Raw genomic sequence first — 26,991 nt, 5'->3', positions numbered from 1 at the left:
TTTAGAGAGAGCAGCCCCCTCAGCTGAAGAAAAATGTAGCCGTCCTTTTCTTCAGAGAGCCCACGACGGCACGCAGAACACAAGGCGAGTGATGAAACAGAAGCTTTCTGCCAGCTTCAGGCTCTTGGGGCTGCAGATAAGAAGGAGATCTTGATAAAAAAGCTCAGCAGATTTAGTCTCATGCAGTAAAATGAGGACGAGACGGCATTGTAGAGCTTTGTAGAGCTGCCTGGCTGATTAAATGAAAAGCAGAGAAATGACCAAGAGACAGTTCTTATGTCCCAGGTTCTTGTTGCTGCTGTCTCAAGCTGTCCCATCCCCTACTGGGGGCTTTATATGAGAACCACTAAGCTCTGGAGAAACAGAGGATCTTTGATTATGTTGTGTTCTATTGATTATGGTGATATTGTTCATATGCATTCTTCTGCCACCACCTTAAAGCGTCTTGTTGTATATTCCAGTGCACAGTTTCATCACACGTGATGTCCCTTAATGTGAAAAGGTGGAGTGGCCCTCCTTAACAAAGAGCAGGGAGCAGCAGCATAATAACTTTTTCTTTTTGCTGTCACCACCACAAACAGCCAGGTTATCTCTGTTCTCTGCTTACATTTAAATACAGTGCAGCGTCAGACCACAGCTTACTGTAACATAGGCCTTAGACAAACACAGGTTTTCACATTCTGTGTTGCTTACCAGTTGAACAAGCCAAAAACTTATGAAGTCCCTTCTTCTGATTACATAATCCCTTTATGTAATCTGATTACATAAAGTGTTATCTGAATGTTTCTGCAATCACACTTGCACAGTTTCTAATTCTGAAAATATATCATGAGTGTTTGTGCATTATATGTTTCTCTGTCTGTCCATCCATCCATCCATCCATCCATCCATCCATCTTCTTTTGCTTATCCAGGTCATGGGGGCAGCAGCCTAAGCAGATAAGCCCAGACCCCCAGCCACCTCCTCCAGCTTGTCTGGGGGAACACCAAGGCTTTCCCAGGCCAGCCGAGAGATATTATCTCTCCAACTTGTCCTGGGTCTGCCCTGGGGCCTCCTCCTGGTGGGACATACCCGGAACATCTCACCCAGGAGGTGCCCAGGAGGCAACCGTGTCAGCTCGTGACCATGGGTGAGGGTAGGGATGTAGACTGACCGGTAAATCGAGAGCTTTTTTTTTGCACTCAGCTCTCTCTTCACCACAGCAGACCGGTGCAGCGTCCACATAACTGCACCCGCAACACCAATCCATCTGTCACGCCTAGAAATTCTGTCCATAAAGAAATTCTGTCTGCCCCTTGTCCTTAGACTTTATATGTTTGTTTTGTGTTGTGTATGTTTGTGTACATGGGTTTATTCTTAAGATATAAACTGCAAATCTCAATGTGAGTACATGCTGAAGATAGGGACACACTCGTATGTCAGTTGAATATCAATGCTGGATGAAGTTTTCTTGGTTTTCCTGCTATGAAAGTAGAATAAAGAACAGCAGAAAGTGCTGGTGCTGGAGCCTGTTCCAGCGGTCACAGGATGACCAGCAGGGTACATCTTGGACAGGTCACCAGAACCAGTTTAAATTAGGTACCAAACTATAATTTTAGGTTTGATGCTGTGTAGCTTCATGCTGCTTTGCAGCCAAAAATATCAGAAGCAGCATGAACCTTTGTTATAAGGCACAATGGATCCATGCTTTCGTGTTTTTAGGTCAACCACGGCACGTTCAGAGTCACTTAAATCAATTTTCTGCTGGAGCCTATCCCTGCTACCATAGATGAGAGCCAGGGTACACCCTGGACAAGCTGCCAGCCTGTCACAGGGCTAAAACATAGAGACAACATTCACACCTATGGGCAATTTAGAATCACCAATTAACCCACAAACCCCCCTAAATGTATTTGTTAGGTGTACCTAACAAAATCAATGGTGAGTGTATGTGTGCAGAAGGAATAATGGGTACAAATCAGAGCCAAACCATTAAATAAGTCTAAATTTTTCATCACATCTAATGTTTATATAGAGTATTGGCACACATTAATCATTACATATGATATCAGAGAATGTATGTTGCAAAAGGAGATATTGTCCCTGTTTGCCATGTCCTTTCTACTCATTAATAAACCTCACTTCCAGACAAAAGACAAAACGCTTCCTCTTGCATCGCCTCTCAAGCTGTTGAGCTTCTCTCCACCATATGATCTGCAAATGACTTTAATGAACGTGTGGAAAAGATGAGAGCAGGCCCGTCATCTAAAACAATGATGATGGCCTCAGGCCAGTCTAAATGAGTACAGGGAGAGTCAAAATCAGGTTTCACAAACTCCTAACCCCAACAGATGTCCAAAATAATTACTGCAATCTGTCTCCCAAGGATAAAAATAGGTGATCTTTACATATTTTGCATTATTAATGGACCGCTGTAGTAATGTCATCAAACCAACCCACCTCAAACCTCAATTAGCACTGCGGATGTTAGAGAGAATCAAAGGAAGAAGGAGGCATTTTCAGACTTGTCTCCTAACAGGTTATAAAATTAGTTATGAACTGGAATAATAGGCCTATACAGTAACAGGATTCTTTGGTGACTTAATGGGTAAATATGAAGACATATAAGAATATACATCGCTAAGTAATTATCTTATGTTTAAATTCATATCCAGTACCACCAAGATACATCTTTGTGGTCTTCAAATAATTTTGTGACTCTACAGCAGCCAAGCAATACAAAAAACTATCTCCACCCACAGGAAGGACAAGAAACCTTAAAACACTTAACAACAAAGCCCGGTGTTCTGGGAATCCATCCTACCTGGAAAAACATCCTACCCAATGTTTCTGCACAGACATGCGCACACCAACGCCAAATTAACTACTTTTTCTCTCACCCATCCGGAATACTTCTTAAGGTTATGGTTATGGTTAGGGGTAGGGTAGGTTAGGTTTAATCGCAAGTCACCGTCAAATTATAATACGGGTAGGACGTTTTGTCAGAGTAGGATGGTTTCTCAGAACACCGGATCACAATATCACAGAGCCGGTGTGGGACTAGATGAAAAGACAGATGACACTGATGCAGTTCTCCAAGATGCTTGAGAAGCATTATGAAAATAGTTTGATGTGTTTTCATCAAACAATGTGTTTTCAAAAGTGCAGTAAACAGGACTTGTATGAAGTTAGCAAATAAAAGCTATTCATTGGGGATACTGAGCTGTTCAAAGCCAGAATACATTCATCAGGAAAAAGAGCTGGATCACTCTTCCATGTTCAGGAAAACGCAATGTTCCTCTTAAATATGAGGTTCAACAAATGGACACATTTTCCTCACCAGTTCCAAGATTGATGTAGCTTCCTGATCTGAAAAGTGAAGCCAATGTGAAAGTACCTTAAACCTGCATTCTATTTAACAGCCAACAGGTCCAACTCCTGCTAAAAGCAGCCATATTCTAGTAATCTGACAAAATACCCTTACTTTTTTTTCTATGAGGTAAGTAAATACTTAAGAGGTGAATTATGATCTCAATTTCTATTTTCAAGTCTTGTTAAACACAGTATGATGCAATTTTATGGCCCCAGTTTGAGTCAAAAAGGAGGATAAAGCACAGTGTGTTTAAGGGCAGACCTACTTTGTTACTGGCAAATGTGTCGGTCACAAAACGTCTCTTAGAGCCGAATCTTTGAAGTGAACGACGAGAGCCGTGGGGTTTATTTTTCTTTCTCTCACCCTCTCTCTCACACTTTTTTCCCCGCTTCACTCCGCACGCGAGCCTTGTGCTTTGCATTGGGAAGAGGGGAGACACACATTAGAAAGGTATAGTAATCATCCACAACTATTTTCAGTTGCAGATGATAAAGGATTCAGAAAGGTTATTCATGCAGGTCCATATGGCAGAGAATATGCATCTTCTTTTAGTTTTCATATTTTAATTTGTATTTAATTGTGTTGTGGTTTGCAGTGTTTTGTGTTGTTTCACTTTAAATTTGTTTAAAATGAAAAAGCTGAAAATTTAAATAGTTAATAGTTGAAATGTAAATAGTTGTTTTTTTGTATTATATGATTTATTTTTTACATTTTATGTGGAGTGAATAAATAAAAGTATATTTACGGTGGCCCCTACAGACAAAGCACCTACAAACTCCAAAACACGTAAAAACTCCAAAACACGTAAAAACTCCAAAACACGTACAAACCCCGAAGCACGTACAAAACACAACAGAAGTGCTCCAGGATGCTAGGCGCAATGTTGAGCTTTTGTTACCTAGTGGCTACACAAGCCAGGAAGTACCAATGACCAGATTTGGTGTGTGGTAGTAAAAGGTAAATGAACATTTTTTAAAATTGTTTGAATATATATGAGTGCTTGTGTATAAATACACAAACAATACACACATGCTTTCAATTGTGTAATTTAAGTAGCTCTGTTTTGGAAGTTCAGTTAACGCTAGAAATGTGCTTTGGAGTTTGTACATGCTTTTTGGAGTTTGTATGTGTTTTGTCTCTAGGGGCCACTGTATATATTTATATATAAACATAGATAAATAAAAACCACTTTTTTTTACATTAGTAATTCATTTTGTGCATAATTTTATATTATTGTTAATAATAAATTCATTAGAGCAACAAAACAACCTGAAGAGCCGGTTCGGAGCCGAAAGAGCCGGCTCTCTAAAAAGAGAATCACTACTGGCAAATTGCTACTATATGAGCATGCAGCGTTCCTAGATTTCTTAGATAGCTCCACCTGTCCACTCCACTGTCGCTCATCAAACCCAAATTCATGTTAGTTAGACAGAAGCTCACTCAACAATGAGTAACATCACGGTCCATTTTTTATTTCACAGAAAGTGCTTGCAAAGTGCAAAATAACCATTTTATTTCGAGGTTTCAGTAAATACATCTATGGATCATTTGTCACAAATATGAACTTAGGTGAAAGGAACAGTTTCATATTTTTAATAGATATACATGTTTCCTCTTTCAGCCAAGAATTAGATGAGAGAAGCTAAAGTCAGCAGAAGATTTCATTAGCTTAGCACTAAGGCTGATAGCAAGGCTAGTTTCAGTAATGTGTTTGTTTTTGTTGTTTGTTTGTTTTGTTTTAGCCTCTACACAAATTCATCTGACTCCTTTAGCAAGGATGCCATTTAGCACATTTTGCCAAAATGTAGACTTGTTTCTTTAATTATGCTGCCTGTTATGATCCGTAGCACGTTTAAAAATATGAAATATAATGCAAAAAATATCAGCTTTGTTCACTTTGTTCTTAAAGCTTTCACTCGTGTGTATGTAAATGTGGCAGAGGGATTGTTTTTCTTTGTTTTACTGTGGAAACAAGGTCAGATAATGAAGATTTGTCATTCTGATAAAGCCAAAAATGTCAACAAATGAGATCGTTGGTATGTTTAAATAATTTATATCAATAAACTCTCAGCCAACTGTCTAGGAAAGGACTGCTTTATTGGTATAGCCCAGGGATTCAACAGACTGCCAGTGTAGACGCTTGCTGAGCTTACATTTCATAATAATTCTTTACAGTCACTGCGGGAGTGACAGTCCTCGTGTCAGTTAATGATTTCTGTGACTTGATTCACTGTCCGATCACGACCCTTTGCAGGCTGCAAGACAACCCTGGTGCAAGAAACCACACTAGTGCACATCCGTGTTGAAGTGTCCTTGAGCAAATCACTGAACCCATTCGCACTGTTTTATGATGCTGACCTCTGACTGCAGATCAGATCAGCAAAGAAAATGATCTTACATGAGGACTGTGATGGCCAACAGCATGCTCAGGAAGTTACCGAGCAAAGCTGCTGAGGCACTAACTGCTCCGGCCCCGTTCTTGTTATATTCAAGGGTTATGTGAACCAAAGGTGGTGTAGCCTGCCCCTCACAGTGCCTTAGGTCAGCACCCACGCAGGCAGCGTAGCCCATGGCATGGGCAATATAGTTCTGCTCGTTGACACCCTGGAAGAGGTGGGCCATGGGTCCACGGGCCAGCACTGCCACATCTTCCCCACTGTGGGTTGTTGTATCTACGGGGACAGCTGCCTGCTGGATGTAGTCTTTAGATTCTGGAGAAGATAAGGATAGAGTACAAATGATTAGTCCTTTCAAAGAACATTAGACCCCATTTACACTTAAAACTGGTTTGATGAATGATCTCAGCGCCTGACTGGTGCATGGTAGTAGATCTAACATAGTGAATTCTGTGAAACAACGAAGTAATGACTGGGTCTTACTGGTGTCAACATTGCGGATGTCAGGGCGTGCACCATTAACGATTTTGTGCCCGGGTCCATTGCCGTACATGAGCGTGGTATAAGGCAACATGTCACTTGCCCACAGTGGAGATTTACCTGGAAGACACAAACATTATTTTTGATTTATCTTTCTATTTCTTTCTGCTGTTTCTTTCTGCCTCGGAGTGCTAAACAAACAAAAACACACATCATGCGCACACAAACACAAGTGCGAGGAGGGATTGCTTGATCCCAAGGGTGCTGCGGGAGGTCTAGAGCTTGTTGACGATCTCAGCGTTTCTCTCCAGATGAGCCATTAGCCTGGCGAGTCTCCCCGCTGATGAAGAGCTCAGAGTTTCAGAGTCACATTAATCACTGCTGCACTGCTGCACCGCTGGGAGGAGGAGGAAGAGGGTAAAAAAGGAAAAGGAAAGAGGGAGCGCAAAGGTGTGAAAAGCATGACACGACCACAGATCAATCAATACAGACTCTGAAGACTGATAGTGATACAGTACAGTGATAATATGACTGGTAACAAATGGAGAGAAGGAGGAGCAGCCTCCAAGCCTGAGAAACAAAGTCCCAAACAGCGGCAGCTCCTTGAAGATGAAACGTTTTTTTTGTTAGAACAGTGAAACATTCTAACAAAAAATGTTTTTGGCTCTCTCTGTCTACTCTTGGCAACTCTCTGGACAGTTTTCCTCTGGATAGGTTTTCCCTTTCCCAATTACAGATTGGAGTGGGTTTTTGCAGAGCTCATCCATCTGAATACTGCAGTCAGAGGCGTAGCTGTTTTGACTGACAGACGTCTGGCACAGGCTGCCCTAACTTATCACTGTCTGCTGGACTTCACTTTCATAAAGAGGAGTCACTGAACTCCATTCCTCAGTGTTGTGTTGCCATCAGTACCTTTTGGGATCATCTTACTACATATTGACTTATGTGAGACCGTCCAAGAAGTTTTGCTCCAGCTTACATACTAGTTACAGTAGACACGACACCAATGCTGGGATGATTCTAGACCTCAAATTTATCACAATCTTTGTGTGCGATTTCAGTACAACAGGCTGCATATTTCATTCCTCAGTCGACCTAAATGAAAGCAGTTTGGGAAATTTGCTGGTCTGAAGCATTCAGGTGTGCGTTACGGTCCTGGGTCAGTGGCCCAGTGTCTTGATTTTGTATTGTTGTTTATTAGTCTGTTTTCCTTTTGGTTCATGGTTTATGACTACTGGTGTTTCTGTTCTGTGTTTCTTAGTTTGTGTATTCCTCTGCTCCTCATGTCACTCTGGTCCCTGTACTCTGTGTTCCCTCCGTTCTTTGTCTGAGTTGTCTTTGAGTTGAGTCTGTGGATTTCCTGTTTTATTTTGAAGGTTTATGTCTTATGTCAGTGTTCTAGTTTGGTTTCCTCTGTCTCGTTAGCTCTAATTTCTCCCGGCTGTGTTCCCACCTGTTCCTCGTTCCCTCATGTGTATTTATAGTATGTGTGTGCTCCAGTGTTCAGCGTCGCGTTGCATCCTCAACTTGCTGTGTGGTTTTCTTTTGTGCTCCCAGTCTCTCGTCTTTAGGTTTTCTTAGTGTTTGTTATTAGCTTTGTGTTTTCAGTTTAGGTCTGTTTTTGTGAGTTTATATTTGGAGTTTCTGCCACAGTGGAATAAAGCTGCCTCTTTTAGTTCACTGTGAGTCCAGCGCTTGGGTCCTGTTCTCCTGCCTGCACACAGCACACCATGACAAAAGTCCATCTTCTACAGTGAGAAAGATTATTCACAAGTGGAAAACATTCAAGATAGTTGTCCATTTTCCCAGGAAATTCATCCTGAGTTCAGACAGCAATCCTCACAGAAATAAAAAAAAAAAAAAAAAAATAAGAAGAAAGCTCAAGAACTACATCTCACCTCTTCAGACCTTAGTATTCAAAGCTGATGACAGTACAACCAGAAAAAGACTTCATAAGTATGTCTGATTGGAAGAATTACCAGCAGAAAACCTCTTTTTAATAAAAAGAAAATGGCAGCAGCTGAGCTTTGTAAAGTTGTGTCTGAACAAACTAAAGATCTGGAACAATGTCCTTTGGACAGGTGAGATCAAAGTGGAGATGTCTGACTAACATGCACAGCACCACATTTGGAGAAAACCAAACACAGCAGGTGGAGGGGTTATGATTTCCACATGTTTTGTTTCTGGAGCTGATACATTTTTGGAAAAAATATCTACTGAGTAGATACACAGTTTAATAGTTACCACTTGAGTGATGCACCTAAAAGGGACTCAGCTACTCTTCATCTTTATTATATACATCTGTAAAAAAAAATTATTCTGTGGTAAGTCAAACTGTATTTTATGAAAAAAAAGGACATCTTTCAGGTCTAAAACCTTAAATAAAACAGAAAAGTGAGCAAGAGGAGAGAGAGTTGAAGAGGTAAGGAGCACATAAGATCAATAGGAAAGCCCTTTAAAGGGAGATTAACTGGTGAAAGTGATTGAGAACTTAGAAGGAAAAAAGGTAGAAGAGACGGTGTCATCAGTGTTGTAGATGGTAAATGGAAGACAGAAGAGGGAGAAAGCAGGGGACTGAAATAGAAAGGCAAGCAGGAGAAAGGCTGCCAGTAATGTGTGTTTACCCTGGCTGTAATTGCAGGGAGAGACAGCAGATGAAATGTCAAGCTGCTGGTGGCAGAAGCACACTGAAGCTGTGAGGATACAGGCACTAAGAGGCATCGCGCACACACACACACACAACAGGCACAAATGCTGCCGCAAGGTGTCTATTGTCATAGTGGCTAAACACACCTGGAGGGGGGAATGGAGGCACAGAGTAAAGGTTTGAGGGGGAAAACAGAAAGAATTGTGGAGAAAGCTTAACTTACTGATACACTGACGATTAAAGAAAATCCTAAATTCTTTTTAAGCATTTTTTTCAGCAGGATTTTTTTTTTTTTTTTAGATGAATGAATTGCAGTTCTGTTAATAATTACCCAGAATGCTGTTCCCACGAAAGGGGAAGCCATTGAAGGTAAGAGGCTGAGAGTGGTCAGCCATCACTACAGTGAGAGTTTCATGCTCTTCGGTGAGTTCGAGGCCCTTAGCGATAGCACGGTCAAAAGCAACCGCCTCATGCAGGGCCATGGAGGCCCGCCCAGCATGGTGAGCCTGGTCAATACGCCCACCTGTAAACACAAGGAAGGAAGGGGTTAAACATAACGGAGAGTGATGTACTGCCTTCTGGTCTTGGTTTTAGGAGCTGAAAAATAATTGGAAAAACCAGCATAATTTTAAAAATATCTCCTACATAAAGTGGCCATAATTCCTAAACAGTTCATGTAGTACTTTTATTTAATGTATATGTGATGTATATACACAACGAAAGCATTTTTTTCAAAAAATGTATTTTCCAAAAATGCACTGGGAAACAAACAAAGTCAAAATAAAGCAATGATGATCTATGTGTGTGCCAAAAGATTGATGATCTGACCAATCTGATTGGTCAGATCTGTTTATTCCGATCCAAAATATCAGAAAAAACTAATGCCTAAATTTGTCCAGCGGTCAGTGTGAATAGCTGCATTATGAACAGGTGAATCTGAAAATTATTTTTTAAGCTCTCAATATTCACACAAATTTTACATGTGCGTTGTGCAAAGGCAGAAACCCTGGACATTAGGAGATTACAGTTTCCACTCACTGATTCCCAAGAACAGTTTGCAAAATCCACAAATCACTGGATTAAAGTCTCATCAGCATCAAACAACTTGAGCTGCACTTGCCCAGAAGACTTAAAATAAGCTTTGAAAGGTTATATTTAGTCCTAATAAACATCCAAACACCTTGCGAAACAGTTAACTATTATTTGAATGAGTTATACAGTCTGTATATTTTCCCCCTGGCAGCAGGTACATTTCAGAGTTGAACCTTTTCTAAAGAGAGAGTGGGTGATTTTTTTTTCTGCATTAGCACATCTCCCGCTCCTGTCCTCTCCACCGGCTATATTGGAAAGTAAAGTAGACCCGGCTAATAAGTTGTGATCTCAGCGAGCTGTCAGTGATTGGGCGCACCATATGTCCACTTCTATTTATATATTTGCCTCTTATTTTTAAAGTCATTGTGAAGACACTCAGTGGCACCGTGGAGTCCCCAGGCAGCTGCCTCAGATTAACAGAGAGATAGACAAGGAGGCCAGAGAGGCAGCCGCGTGGAACGGAAACACACCATCAGCACACACTGCGGCAAACTCATTGAGCTGTATGCAGAATCAGTGTCAACAGCAGGTACACACCGTGCTCTGAGCCAATGTTGTCACTATGGCACAAAGATCAATTTATCCCAACCAAGCTCCTATGTTGTACGCATATTAATATTTCAGCAAACAACAATTACTTAGTTATTTATATATAACTGTCACTTGGGCTGGTTGGGTATGATTATTATGCAATTTAACTGATCCTTCTATTTTTAGTCCTCTCACAGGAATTTTTTATCCAGTGTTTGTTGGATCGAGTGATGCGAATGTGTAGAAAACAGATGAAGCTGCTGTCCTCACCCTCCACTAACAGGAAGAAGCCTTTAGGGTTTTTCTGTAGGATGCGGATGGCCTTTTCTGTGGTCTCAATGATGGACGGATCCATGCTCGGGTCCCTCTCCTCCTCGTAGCGGAGATCACCAGGTTCGAACAGAGCTGGGGAGGAGAAAGGAAAACTGCGCTATATTTATCAGTGATCAGTGGGGGTGTAGTGGCAAGGAAAGTCCTATTTTCCTCCTACTACTATTACCACTATTTTCAGCACACAGGAACTGATTAACCACACAGCAGGAGAAAACACAAAATATAGCAGCAAGCAAGCCCTCAGTCCACAAAAAGCACAATGACTGGATCCCTACACTTCCTACACACCCTCAAATACCAAAAGTTTACTGACAGCACCTGGTACTGAAAAAATATATTGGAGCATTTTCTGAAACAGAGCTAAAACCCTGCAAACATTTCAGCTGAATCAGAGTCTACCATTTTTTCTCACTGTCTAATATTTGCTGAAAAATAGTTAAAAAATGAAAGTTGTCCCAGTGTTGAGCTGTTTTTTCAGTGTCGCCTGGATGTTCTTGCTGGACTTTTTGGTAAAGTAATATTTGGATTTGAGAATCATTTTTTAAAATCCTTTTTTCAAATGGAACAAAATGAAAAAAGAAAAACAAAAACAGTGTTGATTGAGAAAAGAGTAGGAAATCCAAGAGAGAAAAGCAGAGCACAGTTGGCCCAAGTTGAAACAGTCAGTCAGAGTTTTCTTAAATCCATCATGTGATTTGGACGCACTGGCGACTGTTGACTCCAGAGGGTTAATATTATGTACACTTAGTTAACTGAGTCACTAAATTATGAAGTCGGAACACAGAAAGAAAAGCTCCTAAGGTCAAGGTATTACTTTATTATAGACCTTTTAAAAACCCTAAACAAATAATTTGGATACATAAACCGCAAATAAAAACAAAAGTCCAAACTCAAAAAATAAGTGACGCACAACCATGTTGATGCCTGACTCCACCACCGCTCCATTTAATAGAAACCACGTTTCTATTAAATGTCTAGTTACATGTGAAGCAACAGGGGAATGCGTGAGGGAGCAAAGGAAGGGGAAAAAGAGAAAAAACATACCCATGAGGTAGTCAGTGGTTTCAGGGTCCACAGCGTCAAAATCTGCTTTATTCCACACATAGTGGGCAACCTGTAACACACAGGAATACATATAACCATGGAGAGTGGTTTAGTCAGGTTTAGTTAGGTGGATTAGTCACTGTATGACTCACCGGCAAACAGAAGGAAGCCGCTTCGTGTGCAAAGTAAAGGACACTTAACTGTTCTAACTATGAAACCTGCACCAGGTTTCTGTTCTTATATGATGCAAGTAATCACGTTTCTTATGGAAAAATAGCAGAATATTCATTTTGTAATACATTCACCTCTGGTATCTTTTGGCGAATAAAGTTTAAACAAAAACTCCCTGATACCTTATAATGTTAACTGTCTCCATTACAGTCAGATGCAGACACTGATAAGATCAGTCACACAACTGGACCCTCTTTAAACATATAAGGTCAAAATAAAAATCATCCAGTCCTCAGCAGGTCTTACAATAAATACAAATTTTAATGAAAACTTGACATATTGTACCGTTTCATTATTTATGCAACAGAAATTTAAGTCAAAAGGCCAAAAACAGTGTGTGACAAACTAAGCACACCCTCACCAAAAATAGTAAAGTTCATGACAAAACAAGTTTGCCAGGAGAAAACCTCTTCTCTCTAAAAACAACATAGCAGCCCAGCTCAGGTTTGTAAAGCTGCATCTGTACAAACAAGACTTCTGGAACAATGTCTGTTGGTCAGATGGGACCAAAGTGGAGATTTTTCGCAGCACCGCATTTGGATAAAACCAAAAGCAGCATATCATCACCTCACACCAACTGTCAAGCATGGTGGTAGAGGGGTCATGATTTGGATTTGTGTAGCAGTAAGACCTGGGTACCTTGCAGTCATGGAGTTAATAGTGAAATCCTCTGTATACCAAAGTATTCTGCACTTGGGTTCAGTTGTTATGCAATCAATAATCACACAGTATAATATGTCATGTGTTATTGATTAACTGATGTTGTATTTATCTACTTTTAAGATTTTTATTATGTCCTGACACATAAAACTGTAAATTGAAAGAGGGTGTCCTATCTTTTTAATATGACTGTATATGTACAGGTTTTTAGGTCTTCTGATTTCACACCACATCATACTTCTTACTTCTACCTGTTATTATGAGCAGAGGTGTTTTACCTTCCCAGTTTTTAAGTTCTGCCACTCTTTGATCAGGTCACGCCCATCCTTTCTTTCACCGTTTGAAAAGTAGTCTGTGGGGTATTCAGGGTCCTTGGTACCAGTAGGGGTCATGTACTTTCTACCGCCGCCAATGATCACCTGAAAACACACGCACACACACACACACACACACACACACACACACACACACGCACACACGCGAACATTTAAATCAAATTCAGCCATTGAAAAGCTCAATATATACTGTTAAAAACAGAAGCGTACATCAATGTCTGTGTTGTTGATGAGCTGGAATGAGATATCCGTGCAGCCGTCCGTCTTGGCAGAATCAGGCATATCGGCATCACTGTACCACGTCCTGCTGGCACTGTGGGCGTAGCTGCCTGCTGGGGTGGCGTGTTGCACCCTCGTGGTTGTTACGATGCCCACAGACTTGCCTGCAACGTAAACACAGTAGCTTCCTGCTTAACACAGGTTAACAAAAAGCACTCTGCTCCATGTATCAATACTCTATGAGCAGGAAGAAAAGTCATTAGTCGTTAGTCAAAAACTTTCTCAACTCTGAATGCAAAAGTTATCTTGGTGTGAAGTCTAGTAGATACAGTACTTATTGTCCTTTTAGTACTTACTTATCCTTCATCTGACAGACATTCAAAGTTTAAGATCTCAGTCTCAGTGTGATAGCTGCGAGATGAGTGATGTGACGGCAAATTATCAGACACAGATACTCATGGCTTCATGAAGTGGTGATGTGAGATTACAAATCTCTGTCATGTATCAGAGGGATCAAAGTTCTTTATGCTCACTTGGAAAAAGTGCGCTGAAACTCAAAAGTCATTAAAGACATCACAGTCTGTAATGTGCACTGTAGGCGGCAGCAAATGGTTGATTAAACAATTAGCCAATCCACAGGCAATTAATCCAAACAATTAGGACAGCTAATTGTTAGAGCGATTTTTCAAAAATGAAAGAAATATGCTTGCAGGCTGTCAAATGTGAGCACTGAGCCTCACTTTGACACTTCACCATGGGGTTTAGAGGGGAATTTTGACATAGTTTTCTAGACTTGATGAATGGATAAAATAAAACTCCAGCTAATATGTAATTTTAATTGTGCAGGGTTATTACTTAAGAGAAAAAAGCAAAGATATCAGTGAAGAAAAATCCTCCTGTGATGCCTCAGAGTTATCTCAAGAGGTGCCGGGCTCCAGGTGAACCTTGCTGCTAGAAACTGCGTGGAAGGACACGACCGTTTCCAAAATGTTTTTTACAACATTAAATAGAAACGTCTTCAAAAAACTGGTTCTCTGCAACATTCGCACACCTGAGCATCGGTCTTTGGCATAGCGCTGGGGTCATGGCCATGGCACTCTGCCTGTGTGCGTGTCATGAGATATTTATGGATGCTGATAACACTGGAACACGATAACAGTCAAGGTGCTTTCCTGTGTAGTAGATTATGCTGTGGTGGAACCTGAGGCTGCGAGCTGCTGTTGCTCCCTGCTCCCCGGTGGCCCCTGTAATACCACTCTGACAGGGCACTGCAGCTCACAGCAGAGCGCTCAGCTGTAAAATCAGGTTTTGTTGAGGCCGTGTAAGACCTGGGGGATTTTCTTTTGACAGAAGCTAGAACCTAAATGTGACACGCAGGGCCATGTCAGGTATCTGCCTGCTCTTTGTACAAGAGTCACACAATCCCATTTGTTGCTTCAATCACGGCATCTTTTAAATTCTTATCCTCTGAGTGTCATCTGTGCAGCAATGAGTTGCACTTGTTCACATGAGCCTATTGCCATCTGCTGAATATCACCATTACCATTAGTCTGTTTTATAAATCATTTGCTCATTATTATACATCATGTAAGCATTATGGTGAAATGTTATGGGCTTTTTCGCTTTAATCTTGTGGCATCTTGTTTTTAAACATCAGTTAAATTCTCATTTAAAGGTATTTTCTTACATTTACAATCATCTGCCACTAAATATCGTCTCCGCCGCTGAATTTCCCGTCAACAAAAAAGCTGCAGCAGTGTTTTCTGAAGCATGTCAATTGAATAAAAATGCTAATTTAAATGTTTTTATGCTCTGCTTTGCGGTTCTCATCATCCACATTTTGTCATTTTTATGCAAATGTTTCTGTTTCCATTTTTCCGCCTCTGGCATAAAAAATATGGCGTAACCTTTTTTTAATTTCACTTACAAAGCTCTGACTGGCTCAACAGTTTTTCCAATTCAAATAAGCTTCACGGAGCACAGCATAAAACTTTCCCCCCCCCCCAATTATGTTTCAAACATTCAGAATAGCTAGCCATCTTATGTTTCTTTTTTTTCATTTGACACATTCAACTAACTGCAGTAAAGTAAGCTTTTTGGTATGATAATGATTAAAAACAAAGTAGTATAGTTCTGTCGTCTTTTGACTCTTTGACCCAGTTAGCATCCAAACTGCTGCATACACGTGACTATTGTTCCGCATGCTCTGATGAAGGCAAGAAGTCCAAAATATTAGCACGTTTGTTGACATGGTCAGAATAAATAGGTGAATTTTAAATTTGCCCATTTTTCCCTCAGGTTTTGTGCTACAATCTTTATACATTTGGGCATTAAAGGATGTACTAATACTCCACTACTACTGCTTGGAGTTTTAGTCTACAGATGAAAAAAATATTTTTAAAGATTCAGTTAATGACATTTCTTGTCTTCAGTGGCTCACCAGCATCTTTGGCCCACTTCAAGATGGACGTCACCTCGTTGCCCTTCTGAGTTCTGCATACTCCGTTGCGACCCGCCGCATTCACTCCAACGATGTTCAGGTTGGTTTTCACCCCACACAGATAGGCTGTGGCTGTGGCTGCGCTGTCTGCAACCTGGAAGTCCACACTGTAGGTCTGCACAGTACACACACACATACACAAAGACACATTTACCATTTAAATATTTTCAGTATTGTCTCATCAAGCTCCCTTTACTCCTAGGGTTGTGTGGTGGTGCCAGAGTAATTGGGCATCTGGAGATATTTAAAAAATGAAAGGCTTCAAAGTAATTTTCCCTCTTCTGTAGGCACGTAGAACTCTTCCTTTTGTGAGCCATGGTTTCATTGCACCCCACTGAAGTATTTGAAATTCAGTTTTCAGTGCTACTGTGCTTGAGCCATTTTTCACATCTTTATATTTATTAAAACATGTGCAAACATTTAAAATAAGGCAAAAAGGTTTTAAAAAACTGATGAACTTGAAATTCAATTTTTAATATGACCACCTTTATTCTTCCACACAGCCTGAACTGTCTCAGGCAAGTTTATGTTCCTTTTTCTACCAATTGTCCCACTCTGCTTCTGTAATGTTGAGTTCTGGGCTCTGTGTCATGGTGTGTTTGTCTATCCAGGTATGTTTTTACTGCATTGATAATGCGTTTGGGATTGTTATCATGCTCAAAAGTAAAGCCATTACCAATCAATCTTTATTGTATGGTATTCTATGGTAAATCACAATCTGATGGTACTCTTTTGTGCAAATAATTTGATAAATTTTGACAACATTCCCAACACCACTGGTTGAAATCCAGCCCCGTAACATAAAAGAACCTCCATTGTGTTTTACACGTGGCTGTAGTCGCTGTTATACCCTCTCCTAACCTTGTTAAAATACACCACCGTAGATACTGAAGATAATTTAAATAAAAAGTTTCAAATTTGGACTCCATATCTGTTACCACTGATTTTCAGTCCAGGTCTTGTACAGGGAGTGCAGAATTATTAGGCAAATGAGTATTTTGTCCACATCATCCTCTTCATGCATGTTGTTTTACTCCAAGCTGTATAGGCTCGAAAGCCTACTACCAATTAAGCATATTAGGTGATGTGCATCTCTGTAATGAGAAGGGGTGTGGTCTAATGACATCAACACCCTATATCAGGTGTGCATAATTATTAGGCAACGTCCTTTCCTTTGGCAAAATGGGTCAAAAGAAGGACTTGACAGGCTCAGAAAAGTCAAAAATAGTGAGATATCTTGCAGAGGGATGCAGCAGTCTCAAAATTGCAAAGCTTCTGAAGCGTGATCATCGAACAATCAAGCGTTTCATTCAAAACAGTCAACAGAGTCGCAAGAAGCGTGTGGAAAAACCAAGGTGCAAAATAACTGCCCATGAACTGAGAAAAGTCAAGCGTGCAGCTGCCAAGATGCCACTTGCCACCAGTTTGGCCATATTTCAGAGCTGCAACATCACTGGAGTGCCCAAAAGCACAAGGTGTGCAATACTCAGAGACATGGCCAAGGTAAGAAAGGCTGAAAGACGACCACCACTGAACAAGACACACAAGCTGAAACGTCAAGACTGGGCCAAGAAATATCTCAAGACTGATTTTTCTAAGGTTTTATGGACTGATGAAATGAGAGTGAGTCTTGATGGGCCAGATGGATGGGCCCGTGGCTGGATTGGTAAAGGGCAGAGAGCTCCAGTCCGACTCAGACGCCAGCAAGGTTGAGGTGGAGTACTGGTTTGGGCTGGTATCATCAAAGATGAGCTTGTGGGGCCTTTTCGGGTTGAGGATGGAGTCAAGCTCAACTTCCAGTCCTACTGCCAGTTTCTGGAAGACACCTTCTTCAAGCAGTGGTACAGGAAGAAGTCTGCATCCTTCAAGAAAAACATGATTTACATGCAGGACAATGCTCCATCACACGCGTCCAAGTACTCCACAGCGTGGCTGGCAAGAAAGGGTATAAAAGAAGAAAAACTAATGACATGGCCTCCTTGTTCACCTGATCTGAACCCCATTGAGAACCTGAATTGAGAACCCATTGAGAATCATCAAATGTGAGATTTACAAGGAGGGAAAACAGTACACCTCTCTGAACAGTGTCTGGGAGGCTGTGGTTGCTGCTGCACGCAATGTTGATGGTGAACAGATCAAAACACTGACAGAATCCATGGATGGCAGGCTTTTGAGTGTCCTTGCAAAGAAAGGTGGCTATATTGGTCGCTGATTTGTTTTTGTTTTGTTTTTGAATGTCAGAAATGTATATTTGTGAATGTGGAGATGTTATATTGGTTTCACTGGTAAAAATAAATAATTGAAATGGGTATATATTTGTTTTTTGTTAAGTTGCCTAATAATTATGCACAGTAATAGTCACCTGCACACACAGATATCCCCCTAAAATAGCTAAAACTAAAAACAAACTAAAAATACTTCCAAAAACATTCGGCTTTGATATTAAGGAGTTTTTTGGGTTCATTGAGAACATGGTTGTTGTTCAATAATAAAATTATTCCTCAAAAATACAACTTGCCTAATAATTCTGCACTCCCTGTATAATTTGGCATAGCTTAACTATTTTTTCCCATTTCCCTTCCCCAAGAATGGTTTCTTCCACCCTTCCACTGAGAGCATTTCTAATGAGGCTTTAGTGAACAGTGATCATCTTAAATTAGAAACAAATGGTCCTTTAACAAGGATATTTTTCCAGTTACAGACAGAAAACAGCTGGCTTAGCTGTAGCTAAGACTAGCCATGGTTCATAGCTAGCTTTACAATTAACAGTTAAAATTCATACACTGTGGCTTGTTTTGCTATAGAATAGCCCTTTATTGCCATTGTATGTGTATATAAAATTACAGAAGAATATACAATTGTCTACTCTAGTTTCTTTTAAAGAAGTTTACGGTGCACTAATTTTCTATGGCACAATAGATGTTTGTCTGACAACAAAGGCTATTTTTTGTTTTTAATGTTCCTACACACTATTTTCCTATCCTTACCTTTCCTGTCACTGATTTTTGATCCATCTCCCTGAAATTAATATCCTCCATTTTTAAGAGGCAGAAAAGTCCCTTTTGTCACTCACGTGAAAGTCCACAGTTTGAGCAATACATGTGACAGCGTTTTCTGCTTAAGTTGTTTTATTTTTAATATGTTTTTAATATAAAATATTGTATTAGTTGATGTTATTATTTAGGGTAAGGCATTAAGTCTAACAAGTTACAGGCTTGTATTTCTGGTTAGAAGAGTTACAGCCACCTGCTAAAGGCTTTCCAAAACACGTGCTGTAGACACAAGTTCCAACTGAAATACATTAGTTTAATAATATATATTAGTTACTATGAGACCAGTCTGACATAAGGCCCCTCACACAGAAACTGTATGCCTACAGGGCTGATTGCATTCATATTCAGTACTGAAAATCTAAAATAGGGATGTCAGACTCATTTCCATTGTGACCAGTGAAATTCCTCTTTCTGTCAGTGTAAAAAAAAGTTTAATTATAGAATTAATCATTGAGATATCTTAATATAAGAAAAAGAAGTGCGATTTCAACAGGACATTTCAGTTTTTCTACATAATAAAAAAATGCTGCTGCAGTAAATGAAAGAAATCTGTCACCCCAACTCTTTTGGCTTAAACTGTAAGAAATCAATGAGTAAAATTACAGAAAAACTTCTGGCAGCTCATTTAATCTTCTGTAATTATAAATCAGAAACTCTTTTTTGATATCTCACAGAAAGAAGTGAAAAAATAGGAACTTTTCTGTTCTGTCTTTTCTTAATTTTCTTCTTTTTCTTAATCTGCTACCTAATTACTTTGGGGTAGCATAAATGGCCCATGGGCGAGGTCAGTAAAGATAAAGCGTTAAAACTAATGAAAATACACTCAAAAGTCCCTAATTCCTTTCTTTATTTTTCTAAAGCTGTGCAGCTGGGCCAGAGTCTGTGACAGGCTGATTCTGGCCCCCGGGCCTTATGTTTGAAACCACTGATCTAAAGATAGAGGATGATGCCTATACTTAAATGACTTCATCACATGTCACACTTGTTTTGGGAGCACCCATAGTTGTACTGTGGCTGGCGCAGCAGCTATATGGTACCATGGGTTCCTCTTTTTATATCATAATTATGTATCGATGTGTGTGTGTGTGTGTGTGTGTGTGTGTGTGTGTGTGTGTGTGTGTGTGTGTGTGTGTGTGTGTACCTTGGCCAGCCCCACATTGGGGAAGGTGTCCATGGTCATCACTGTCTCCTCCCCTGGCTGGTTCTCCAGCTGTCCCTTGAGAATACGAGCTGCTGTGAGGGTTGTGAGTCCCATACCTGAGGCCCACAGACACAAGTTCACACACTGTAGCTTTGATAAACACAAATAACTCCCTCCTGCATCTTCTTGTATTCCTTTAAAATATTTGTTTTCTATGCTGTAAATTGGTGGCTGAGCAAACAGAGCAGACAATGCCTGAAATGATCTATGTATATAAAAAAGTAATTCAAGCACTCTTTACTTATTCTGCTTGTTTTAACTGTTCAGCCGAGTGAGGCTGTCTAATGATATTCGTGCAAAGGATTGACAGTGTTGTGTAACCTACCATCTCCAAGGAAAAACAGGATGTTCTTGGCAACGTTGGTGTTCAGCTTCCTGTCTAGTGCTGCCTGCAGTGTCTTCCTCGCCTGTGACCTCCAGAACTCTGAGTTCTCTTCCTCAACTTAAGGCAAACACAGGAGTCAGAGTGGTGTTTAAAACATCAGTTCAAACAAAAATATGCACTCAACACAAGCACCAGCTTAACTTTTATTGAAGCTTCTCTTACATATTGGAGTTCATCTGATCTTGATGCTGATTGCTTTCAGACAAAACTGTGATATAACACTTAGCATTTCCTACTGTAGCTGGAAATTCAAAGTGTTCTCACAACTGAAGTAAGTACACTGAAATAAACCAGAGATGGAGCGGACAGCAGAAAACAGAAAAAAGCTAAATTGTACATACCATAATAATTACTCAGTAATCGCTCATTACCTTTAAATTGGAGATATATGGGCACATAGAGGGGCCTTTTAAGCAGTGCACATTCATTATATTAAAAGGGTAACTGATAACTATAGATGAAGCTGCTGCTTAAAGACAGTTTATGTCTGGAGAGTAAATGTTTGGAGCCTATATTTGTTTCATTATACAGGGTGGGCCATTTATATGGATACACCGTAATAACATGGAATGGTTGGTGATATTAAAGTCCTGTTTGTGGCACATTAGTATATGTGAGGGGGCAAACTCCTCAAGATGGGTGGTGACCATGGTGGCCATTTAGAAGTCGGCCATCTTGGATACAACTTTTGTTTTTTCAATAGGAAGAGGGCCATGTGACACATCAAACTTATTGGTAATGTCACAAGAAAAACAATGGTGTGCTTGGTTTTAACATAACTTTATTCTTTCATGAGTTATTTACAAGTTTCTCTTTGTTCACAGCCATTGACATGTCGAAGAGGTTAACACGTGAGGAGCGGATCGAAATTGTGTTGATATCTGGTGAACGCAGTAACCGGGTCATTGCAGCAGATTTCAATGCAAGACACCCTACGAGACCACCCATCTCCCATGCTACAGTTAGCAAACTGCTTGCTAAGTTTCGTGAAACTGGTTCAGTGTTGGATTTGCCAAAATGTGGACGCAAGAAAACTGTCACTGATGAAGAAACATCAGTGGCTGTCCTAGCTTCATTCAGCAAGAGCCCACAGCGTAGCACTTGCCGCATGTCACTGGAGAGTGGAATTAGTCGAACATCCCCTCGGCGGATATTAGCTACTCACAAATGGCACCCTTACAAACTCCAGCTACTGCAGCATCTCAACGAGGACGACCCAGATCGGCGCACAGAATTTGCAGAATGGGCAAAACAAAAATTGGAACAGGGCCCTCAGTTCACGCAGGAGATTTTGTTCAGTGATGAGGCAAACTTTTATGTGAATGGTGAAGTTAACAAACAAAACCACCACTATTGGTCTGACACTAACCCACATTGGATGGATCCCTCCAAGACTGTTGGAACAACAAAAGTGATGGTTTGGTGTGGTATATGGGGTACAACGATAGTGGGTACATTCTTCATCAATGGAAACCTCAAGGCCACTGGATATTTGAAATTGCTACATGATGATGTGTTTCCCTCTTTGTGCACTGAAGCTGGCACGTTCCCTGAGTTTTTCCAGCAAGATGGTGCACCGCCACATTATGGGTGCCAGGTCCGAGCATTCCTAGATGAACGGTTTCCTGGAAAGTGGATTGGTCGTCGTGGGCCAGTTGAATGGCCCCCAAGGTCTCCTGATCTGACCCCCTTAGACTTTTATCTTTGGGGTCATCTGAAGGCAATTGTCTATGGTGTGAAGATACAAGATGTGCAGCACCTGAAACTACGGATACTGGATGCCTGTGCTGGCATTTCCCCTGCGGTGTTGCTATCAGTGTGTGAAGAGTGGGAGAAGAGGGTTGCATTGACAATCCAACACAATGGGCAGCACATTGAACACATTTTATAAGTGGTCAGAAACTTGTAAATAACTCATGAAAGAATAAAGTTACGTTGAAAACAAGCACACCATTGTTTTTCTTGGGACATTACCAATAAGTTTGATGTGTCACATGGTCCTCTTCCTATTGAAAAAACAAAAGTTGTATCCAAGATGGCCGACTTCTAAATGGCCACCATGGTCACCACCCATCTTGAGGAGTTTGCCCCCTCACATATACTAATGTGCCACAAACAGGACTTTAATATCACCAACCATTCCCATGTTATTACGGTGTATCCATATAAATGGCCCACCCTGTAGTCTAAAAACGCCTTTCTTAATAAGAGTTTTATTCTCTGACTCATCCGGCTATTAAGCAATAAAGCCTATTGACTGTAGGAACCTGCCAAAACACTGATGTTTCATACAACAGTGTGTGATGCAGTTAACAAAGCAGCACAATCAGGTTCAAGCTGAAACTTTCTCCTGGTTTGACTCAGTTTGTGCTGTTCTGTGGAGTGAATAATACATAATGTTGAGGTTTTCAAATGGCCTTCTTTTCATCAAACAAGAATACTTTGATGAATTTAGACCATTCTGGGCTTGTAATCTACTGATGTTAATGCTCCAGGTACTCAGCTAGATAAAAGTAGCAGAATAATTTTAATATGTACTATCATAATTACAGAATGGATTTTTAAAATGTTTAATCAGCCTTTTAATTGAGTATTACAATTTGTCTTTAGAACAGGAGTGAGGCTCTCTAAAAACGGGCTCCAAAGTACAGATGCAGTTAAAAAAAAAACATAATAAACACATAATGATTATAGATCCACAATCTTAGTTATTTACAAATTTCTGATCAAGTTAATTTAGTTTGACCTTGAAATATGTTTTCCATATAGCAACGTTCTAAACCTTTGAACTGTAGCATAATTACAGTTTTATCTAAGATGCTTTCCTACTGTGAGTGTTTATAGCGCAACATGTTCCTGCTGGAAATCAGTATCTCACTTCAGGTGTAACTTTAAACTTGGAGAAAACTTCCGCCTAAAATTCCACAGATCACAATCAAAGCCTTGTTCGGCGCATCCTGCAGAGATCACTGTGAGCAGTGTTAGAAAGAAACTCTTTCGAGACTTGAATGTGTGTTTACTGCAGTGTTTGTTCGCAGCAACAGCTGTCACACCTCACTTTAGTGCTCTCTTATCTACTGCAGTACATCTCTGTATCCTGTTAAACAGTTATTCTGATACAGTAGTCCATTAATTCACAGTGATTGCTGATAACGGGGAGTTTTGCGCAACTCCATCTGCACTCAAAGTGCTGACTTGCAAAGTTTGGAAGCTCCTGTCAAAAAACAACCGGGGACCATGAAAGGAAGGGTGGAAGGTGAGACATCATTAAGAAGAAAAAAGGGAAAGTGAAAAGAGGGTAAAGACAGAGCCCAAAGGGAGACGAGAAAGGGACTCAGAATTGGTGGATGATGGAGTTTTAAAGCTTTTAAATAGAGAAGAAGTTTGATTCTTAGGTTAAAAACGGAGAATCATACATCAAACTCAACATTTTCAGGTCACTCTGATGTTATCGTAAAAAGACCTGCAAATCTAATAGTTTGTGTAAAAGCTGCAGAGTGAAGGAATGGGGGGGGGAAAAGCCTGTGTTATGAAGAGGTGCATTTTTGCTTGTGGGTGAATTTCTGCAGCTGTAACACTGGAAGAAAAAAAATGAAGTTCTGGTCGAAGTGGCACTAAAATACCAATACTGAAAGAAAGGACAATGGGAAAACTAATACAAGGACAAGTGGTCAACTTGTTGTGTGCTACCAATAGAAGTTCTGGGTTAGGTTTTTCAAGGTTTTTGTTTAAAGGTAAAGAGCTGAAATCTGAAAGGGTTTGAACAGTGTTAAAGGTCGAAACAATGGGTGTACTGTTTGGTTCATCAGCATTTGAAGGCAGCAGAATGAATGTACATTTGAAACGTAAATGAAATGCAAGCTTAAGATGGAAACAGTGGAACTGGTTTTTGATTAAACGCAGGTATTGATTCACTTACAATTAAAATGAACTTCAGCTGAAACATTTAAATGAAAGCAGATGAAGTGGGCATGTCAGCTGATGTGTAAAGTCTGAACGCAGTGGAGCAGTTAATTCAGGAAATATCACTGAAGCACTGAAAGGTTTTCAGTTGAAGGTTATAGTGCTTATTGTTGATTTTGTACATGGTGAACGCAGTTGAACAGCCATTTGTAGTGTAAATGCCGAACACGATTGAAATGACATTTAAAGACTGTGTGTGTTTGGCTTGATGTGTGAGCCCTGAGGTTCGGTAAATGTAAAACAATGGAAGCATTAGATGAAGAACATGCAGAGGCTGTTATCTGTCAAGAGTTGAGGTTTTTATTCACTTTTTAAAATGTGTCTCTATGCATAGACAATGGCCAGTGGGTAGAACAGGAAGTCCTGAAGCAAATATTGATTAACCGATATACTCACTAGCTGAAGTGTTCCCACACTGGTTACAATACAGCAAACAGTTGCTTAAATGTAAAAGCTGAAAATCAGTCAAACTACCCTGTGACACAAAAAGACTTATGAGCTGAATGGTCAGCAAAGTGTAAGATACTGGTAAATAAAGTGACATAGGATAAGGTTTGAGCCAGATGTGGCAAAAGTACACACATTCAGTACTTAAGTAGAAGTACAGATACTTCAGCTATTTTTATCCAAAGCTAAACATTGTGCTATATTAATGTAATAATAAAATAACATAAGTAATTTCTATTAAGTGCTCCAGTATTTATCTTTGTGTACAGGCTGTGATCAGCTGATCTGGGACACTGCTGCTCTTTGTGAATATACAAACGGATGTGAGCAGATGCATGTGAGCATGAGTTCTCCTGGCTGATTTCCATTATCTACACTGACAGTACACTGTTTATGCTGTCTTTATACTAAACAGTATCATCATCCTAACTTCAAATTTATCTTTGCTACATTGGATGTAACCCAACTCTGGCCATCAAATCACCAATCACACACTGTTCTTTACTTTAAATCCATCACAACACAGCAAACTAACCTGTTTGTCCTGGACTAACCTGCAGAGGAGTTTCGTGTCAAACATAATGTCACATGTACAGACTCAATATCTGATTTAGAAAACATCAAAGCAGAAGAAAACCCAAAACAAAACTAAAACAAGAGTTTGTTTTCCTTCTTTCCATACCTGTGGCAATGGATGATCCAAGCACCACCAACAGAAAGAGAGCCAGGAACGACCTTCTTGTGGACGCCATGGCCACGATCGAGATGGCAGTCTGCTCCTCTAAGTCTTGAATCAACTCTTCCACTCTAATAATACCCGTTTCCAATCTAACCTGCTGTCAGTCATATTTAACAGCATGTCATAAATGCATAAAGACCAGTCAACCTGTGGCAGCCTTATATGACCCTTTGAGTGAAAAGAAATGTGTTGTGGTTGGCATGGAGGAGAAATAAGACACAAAAAAACCATAACAAAAATAAGCCTGCAGCTTAAACTACTGTAATAACGAACCTATGAATATTTGTGGTTGGTCCTTGACTAGAGGACTCATTAAGAGTAGTTTTAATGACACCATTGAATTGAGCGTATACACGGGCATTATTTATGACCCCGTGACAAAGATCAAGGAAATGCATGCGAACATACCAATCAGCAATTGAAAGTTTGTGTGTGTGTGTGTGTGTGTGTGTGTGTGTGCGTGCGTGCGTGCGTGTGTGTGTGTGTGTAATTTCTAACCATAAATGGACTGTATCTGAGAGATAATGCAACAGAGCAATACAGTTATGTAAGTGAGAAAGACAGAGTCCGCCGGGACTGAGCTGAAAGTCAGAAGCACTCAGCCATCTATTTTCCAATGAATACATTAGCAAGAAGGGATATAAGTATCGACAATCATGTTTTATTTGATTGCTTGTCCAAAATTTCCACATCACCCTTCTGAGAGAACAAGAGGTAACATGGCAACTGATGCAGAAAGCGTGTTTTGCATCTTATTCAACAGGTGCCATGCGTCACACAGGTAATTTAATCACATAATGTTCCCTGCAAGTTCACTGATTAGTCTCACCGGTGTGAATGAGGCATTAATGCCAAGAACGCAAACCAATTTTAATCTCCTTAATAGGAATGGAAATAAAGTTTTTCTTCTTTCCTTTTTATATTTTTTCAGTCAATGAGAGCAAATGGAGGAAAAAATGTGGAAAGGGGCGTGGCATACAGTTTGTGTGACCTTGACCCATAAGAAAGAAAAAACAAATGTGATTTTTTTTTTAAGTAACATTTGAAAAAGTTTTCAAAAGTGAGTCCCAGAAATACTGGGAGCTCAGCACCAAAAGTATGAGTCAGGTATCAAAGTAGGAAAAGATGGTACACCATCAAAGCAAACAAAGTCTGTGAGGCTTCATATTTAATTAAAATATCATTACTGATGGATTCTGGTCAGAAGCCAGAAAAAGAATGAGAAATGATAGTGAAGACACACGAGACCAACAGCATGAGCACGTAAAGCCTCAAATCCGGTTATCAGGAAAAACTTTTTAGTTTTTCTATAGCTAAAATTATTTGACGATGCACAGTATGCAATAATTCCAATTTAATATTTAATGTTTATTTTTATTTTAT

The 26,991-nt window shown here is 40.1% G+C and overlaps 1 protein-coding gene across 1 annotated transcript; it reads right to left on the bottom strand.

Moving 5' to 3' along the window:
* Positions 1 to 4,629: 4,629 nt before the first annotated feature.
* Positions 4,630 to 25,805, bottom strand: alp3 (alkaline phosphatase 3). The gene is made up of 11 exons (XM_040025209.1): positions 25,552 to 25,805; positions 20,400 to 20,516; positions 20,015 to 20,130; positions 15,761 to 15,935; positions 13,312 to 13,484; positions 13,045 to 13,185; positions 11,876 to 11,945; positions 10,769 to 10,903; positions 9,207 to 9,398; positions 6,232 to 6,348; positions 4,630 to 6,063 (listed from the first exon to the last, which is right to left on the bottom strand). The coding sequence occupies exons 1-11, from the start codon at positions 25,619 to 25,621 to the stop codon at positions 5,747 to 5,749; spliced, it is 1,623 nt and encodes a 540-aa protein (XP_039881143.1). The 5' UTR covers positions 25,622 to 25,805; the 3' UTR covers positions 4,630 to 5,746.
* Positions 25,806 to 26,991: the final 1,186 nt, after the last annotated feature.

This window comes from Simochromis diagramma, unplaced genomic scaffold (genome assembly GCF_900408965.1).
Source record: "Simochromis diagramma unplaced genomic scaffold, fSimDia1.1 OVJJ01000348.1, whole genome shotgun sequence".
Taxonomy (NCBI): domain Eukaryota; kingdom Metazoa; phylum Chordata; class Actinopteri; order Cichliformes; family Cichlidae; genus Simochromis; species Simochromis diagramma.
The sequence above is the reverse complement of the archived record's forward strand: the minus strand, read 5'-3'. Positions and strand labels throughout refer to the sequence as shown.

Excerpts from the sequence above, each read along its gene's own strand:
- alp3 (XM_040025209.1), bottom strand. The coding sequence starts at position 25,621 with ATGGCGTCCACAAGAAGGTCGTTCCTGGCTCTCTTTCTGTTGGTGGTG. Across the intron at positions 20,517-25,551 it reads TGGATCATCCATTGCCACAG|TTGAGGAAGAGAACTCAGAG; the intron begins GTATGGAAAGAA and ends GTTTGCCTTAAG. Across the intron at positions 6,064-6,231 it reads CATCCGCAATGTTGACACCA|AATCTAAAGACTACATCCAG; the intron begins GTAAGACCCAGT and ends TATCTTCTCCAG.